The sequence below is a fragment of the Arachis hypogaea genome, chromosome 13 (genome assembly GCF_003086295.3).
Source record: "Arachis hypogaea cultivar Tifrunner chromosome 13, arahy.Tifrunner.gnm2.J5K5, whole genome shotgun sequence".
In the NCBI taxonomy this organism is placed as follows: domain Eukaryota; kingdom Viridiplantae; phylum Streptophyta; class Magnoliopsida; order Fabales; family Fabaceae; genus Arachis; species Arachis hypogaea.
The window spans coordinates 9,969,901-9,975,154 of NC_092048.1; the positions used below are offsets into that span (position 1 = coordinate 9,969,901).

The 5,254-nt window shown below is 36.5% G+C and overlaps 1 protein-coding gene across 1 annotated transcript; it reads left to right on the forward strand.

Annotated features, from left to right (window-relative positions):
• Positions 1-846: 846 nt before the first annotated feature.
• Positions 847-4,938, forward strand: LOC112737100 (photosystem II stability/assembly factor HCF136, chloroplastic). The gene is made up of 9 exons (XM_025786857.3): positions 847-1,394; positions 1,977-2,212; positions 2,534-2,664; positions 2,863-2,995; positions 3,100-3,222; positions 3,380-3,454; positions 3,659-3,774; positions 4,053-4,136; positions 4,572-4,938. Exons 1-8 carry the CDS (start codon positions 1,025-1,027, stop codon positions 4,117-4,119), a joined length of 1,251 nt encoding a protein of 416 aa, XP_025642642.1. The 5' UTR covers positions 847-1,024; the 3' UTR covers positions 4,120-4,136; positions 4,572-4,938.
• Positions 4,939-5,254: the final 316 nt, after the last annotated feature.

Genomic DNA, 5,254 nt, shown 5'->3' on the forward strand with positions numbered 1-5,254 from the left:
TTTAGCTACTAGATTTTCAGGTTCAAAACAAGCAATGAAGAAACCAGAAAGAAGAAACAGAAGAAGCAGCCGTTCAAGAAGCGGAAGAAGACGCAAGTAAGCTACCACCAGTTCACTTCACACTTTTATATAGGCCTCTTTAATCAACTCGCACCCTACGACTAGGTTAACCTGATTTAAAAAAAAAATATTAAGAAATGAAATCGAACCATGCGATTTCATCTACCAGTTCATATAAAAAATTGCCAAGCTCACGCAAAAAGGAGGGTTCGACTTCAATCTTCTCAAATTCAAATTCTCAGCATGGAACTCGGACCATGCGATTTGATGTGCTATTTCATATTAAAAAACCAAGCTTAAGCAACACGGAGGGTCCGATTTCAACCTTCCGAAATTTTAAATTCTTTTACCATACAAATCGGACCGTGCGATTTGTTTTGCAAAAATTTAAAACTAAAGAACTCGCAGGTCCTAATTCTTCTACCTCACACTGCCAAAAAACTGTCCCACATATATGTCTAGTCCCTCATAAATTCATATCTAAGAATAGCACACATATGCCTTTCATTTCCATAAAATTGAGCCTATATATGATAGAAATGATTGAATGCTGCAAGGCTAATTATTTTTATTTTTTAAAAATTAAAATATTCTTATTATATTCTATATAATGTTTTCAAGTAAAAAAAAAAAAAAAAAAACAAACACCGACTTTAACGAGGGTTCAAACCATCATGAAATATTTTTAAATTAAAATATATTTCAATGCTGGCAATTTAATTGCACAACATTTGAATCCTTTAAAATTTTAAAATACTCTGTCTAAAAACTTACTATAAGTTTATAAATAATTAAAAATTAAATGGCGAATACATAAATGATGGATCATATAGATGCATGGCGTGTCAGGTCACTCAACCACTCATAGTAGGGAATGTAAATCTCCTTTAAATCACCCGCGAAGCCGTTGCAGGATAAGTAAGAGAGAGAAAATCTAGAGAGAGAAACCTCGAAGCTTCTTTCAATGGCGACTCTGCGTTTCACTGACTGCTCCAACCTCACCTCCACCTTCTTCAGGCCTTCCTTACCCTCTCTCTCCGCCGCAAAGTCTCGCCATTCCCAAAACCCTCAGAATCGGAACACCAGCACCAGCAGCTGCACCTTCGTTCCCAGAGCGTCTCTTCAGCCGCACCAGGACGATCAATTCTCTCTCTCCCGGAGACGCTTCATCGCCGACACTGCCGCCGTCTCGCTCTCGATTCCTCAGCTCGTTGGATTTGAACAGGCTGCGAGGTCGGAGGAAGCGCTGTCGGAGTGGGAGAGAGTTTACCTCCCTATCGATCCCGGTGTCGTGCTCCTTGACATTGCGTTTGTTCCCGATGATCCCAACCACGGTATCTTACTATCTATATCTTCAACTTTTCTTTCATTTCTTTGCGCTTGCTGTATTAGAAAATGGTAGTTAGTTAGTTAAGTCTGTTATACTTGTTATTAGTTTGTTACGAGTTAGTTACTCACAGCTGTCACATGAGTGTATGAAGGATCGGCTCTAGCCTAGTTCATTTTGCTTCTATATGCTGAATTGATGTAATTGAGTTCAAATTTGAGGTCGAGGCAGAGGTTGGCCCTGTTTGGGAGTTGGTGGAGTGAGTGGGAGTGAACTTGGATTTCAATGTGAGCTAGGATTAAATTCACTTTTCACTCTGTAATATTTTCTTTATTTGAGTGGGTCGATTTCTAACCAAATTTATAGATATTCATTTTGTATGTATTTTTATCTATTGGTTTAAATGGGAGAAAAAAAAATGAATAATTGAGATCCTAATATCTTCAGCTTCCGGATGAGCTTCTTTTTCTTTATTTCTTTATTTATTTATTTTTTTAAAGGTTAATCTGTTTATGTTTTACTTTGGAATTGTTATGGCTTGAGGTTTTTGTTTTAATTGTGTTGGGTGTAAAATGGTGTTGGTTGATAGGTTTCCTTTTGGGGACTAGGCAAACCATTATGGAGACAAAAGATGGTGGAAACACTTGGGCTCCCCGTTCGATACCCTCTGCAGAGGATGAAGATTTTAACTATAGATTTAATTCCATCAGCTTCAAAGGGAAGGAAGGGTGGATAGTTGGAAAGCCTGCAATTCTATTATATACTTCTGATGCTGGAGAAAGTTGGGAAAGGATACCACTTAGTGCTCAACTTCCAGGGGATATGGTATGTCTTGTTTGGTCAGTGCTATAAAATATTGCAGTCGTAGGAAGTAAGCTTTCCCTTTTATGATGAACATAGCAGCAAAGGGAAAATGAGGCCAAAGAAAATATGTCACCTTTTCTTTAAAAGGACCAACTAAAGCATACTCTTTTGAGAAGTTTTTGGTTGTTGGTTGCATATTAATATTTCAAATATATAAATAATGAATCTGTATATGTGTGTATGCATATTCAGTATGACCTGTACCCTGTCAAATATTGAATTGTTTTCTCACTCTTTTGTATGGTCTGAATATTGTTTCTTGTTTTGAAATAATATCTTCAGGTATATATAAAGGCAACCGGTGAAAAGAGTGCAGAGATGGTGACTGACGAAGGTGCAATCTACGTTACATCAAACAGAGGCTACAATTGGAAGGCTGCTGTTCAGGAAACGGTGTCAGCTACTCTTAATCGGTGTGTTTCTGATACGTTACTCGCATATTGCACAGATAATATTGAAATATTAAGTTCTAAAATATATGTTATATGCTTCAAAAATTCATTCATTGTTTCATCTTTTACATTTTATGTATATGTTGCAATTTCATCTGCCCTTTTCATTTGTATGGGTCATTTAGTCAAGACATTTATCTATCTATGTTGCTTCTTCAGAACAGTCTCTAGTGGTATTAGTGGTGCAAGTTATTACACCGGGACGTTCAATACTGTCAATCGCTCTCCAGATGGGAGGTATGTTGCAGTCTCAAGTCGTGGCAACTTCTATCTAACATGGGAACCTGGTCAGGTGGGCTTTTACTTTGTGATGACATTGTTCTTTCACTTCTACTTGCCTGCTACCATGCTGTGGCATTTTTGTGATGTTAATGGTTATTTTTCTCTGATTTTCAGCCATTCTGGCAGCCACATAATAGAGCAGTTGCCAGAAGAATCCAGAACATGGGATGGAGAGCTGATGGTGGTCTGTGGCTTCTTGTTCGTGGTGGTGGCCTTTATCTCAGCAAGGGCACAGGGGTGAGTAATTCTGAGAGTCAAATACTATGATATCGATATTAAGAGTAACAGTCTTCTATTTTTTCACTCCTTTCCATGTCACTCTGTCCTCTTTGCAAATCTGGTTGTATAGGATTTTAGAACAAGAAAACATATATAAGATATTTCATTGTTTCAGTTGACCGAAGAATTTGAGGAGGTTCCCGTTCAAAGCCGAGGTTTTGGCATTCTTGATGTGGGGTATCGATCACAGGTGAAGTTTTCATGCATTCAGAGTTTTTGTTAGCTACCCAGATCTTGCATGCAACAATTTTATACGACCATTGCCTCTTCAGTTATTGTGATCCTCTTCAATTATTATTATTGTCCTTTTTTATTATTTTTTTAAGTTATGAAAGAAGAGAGTAATGAAACCTTAAGCCCTTTTTAAAAAAATGTTTATGAATCATGCATACAGGAGGAGGCTTGGGCAGCAGGTGGAAGTGGTATTCTGTTGAGAACTACTAATGGTGGCAAGTCATGGATCCGTGACAAAGCTGCTGACAACATTGCTGCAAATTTATACTCAGTGAAGTAAGTTTAATTAATTCTACACCATCCTCACCTTTAAACAATCATATTTATTTAATATTGTATCCTACAACTTCAAGCAACAAATTTACTTGGAGGCTGGAGCTTTCTTATCAACAGTTAACTGTCAACTTAAAACCTATATCTGTTAAGTTGTGTAAATTGAATAGGATGAAAAAATTTCAGATGAAATAAAATATATACGAGTTAGGATAATTAGTCAACACTGTTTGATAACAATTTTCAGTAAAATTTTGTTGTAAACTGCCTACTTGCTGCAGGTTCCTTGATGACAAGAAGGGGTTTGTATTGGGGAATGATGGAGTCTTGCTTCGCTACCTTGGATGAAGCTGCAACTCAACATGGTAATATTTGATCTTTTTCTGTTTCTGGAACTTGACATAAGCTATAGCCAACATCTTTCAATTTGGATTTAGATCCTCTTTTCACCTGCCAAGGTCATGTTCTCATTTTCACCAGGGATTGTTCATCGTGTTAACTTTTGGTATCACTTATGTTCAAAATGAACATAACATGGTCATGTTCATATGTTCACCATTGTTTCGAACCCTTCTAGTATCCGCTCATCTAACCACCTGTCTAACTGTATAGGTTTATAATTATTTTGAGACTGAGAATTAGAAGCTACATAATATCTATTCATCCCGCCACCACCACATTTATCTGGTTTATGGGTTGGAGATTTATATCCCTTGTTATTGCTTGTAAGATTTGCCAATTTCCTCAAGCATAGGATAACTAGAGTTTGATTTTCTAACTTACATGTGGAAATGTTGTAGGTTTGTCAACTGGATTGCAATTTTGTAGCTGATTACATATCCATGCTTAGTATTCATTATCTGTGGATAGAGCTTTGGGATCAAATCGACTCCCTGGTGTTGTGCCGAAAAATTTGAGGAGATATAGAAGGAAACAAACATCACAACTTGTGAAGAAAGCTGTATTATGTAATCTGAAATTGTAATTGCCATGTATGTAACTTTCACATTGAAATGCAATTTTATGCTGCGTTGTTGTACTCAAGCAGAATGCATGTTCCAATGGAATAGGTTATGCTAGTGGACATTGAAGTTGTGCATATTAACATCAACGAATAATCTTCCCTATAATATAATTACTAGAGATTACTCCTTCCTCAAAATAAAATAGGCACTTTTCTTTCATTTTTTAATTCATTCTTGAGGAGGGAGTTAGGGAGTACATATATGTTCTCTGAGATTTGCTGCATTAATCCTTCTTTTTTTCTTCTCATGATATGAAATATATAATCGTTTTATTTAATTCTTTTGGTGCTATTACCCGTGCTGCATGCACAAATTCGATCCCATTAAGTTTAACTAAATAATGAAAAAACGAAACGAAGTCGAACAAATTTAAAAGTAAGATAGAAGACTTTAAAACATGAATACAAGATATAGAATTGGTGGATATAGAACTGAATCACCGTAAATTAAACCAAGGT

What these genes read in the sequence shown, in the direction of transcription:
- LOC112737100 (XM_025786857.3), top strand. Translation starts at nt 1,025, where the DNA reads ATGGCGACTCTGCGTTTCACTGACTGCTCCAACCTCACCTCCACCTTC. An exon ending in GTGTCAGCTACTCTTAATCG is followed by an intron (nt 2,665 to 2,862) that starts GTGTGTTTCTGA and finishes TTGCTTCTTCAG; the next exon opens with AACAGTCTCTAGTGGTATTA. An exon ending in ATCTCAGCAAGGGCACAGGG is followed by an intron (nt 3,223 to 3,379) that starts GTGAGTAATTCT and finishes TCATTGTTTCAG; the next exon opens with TTGACCGAAGAATTTGAGGA.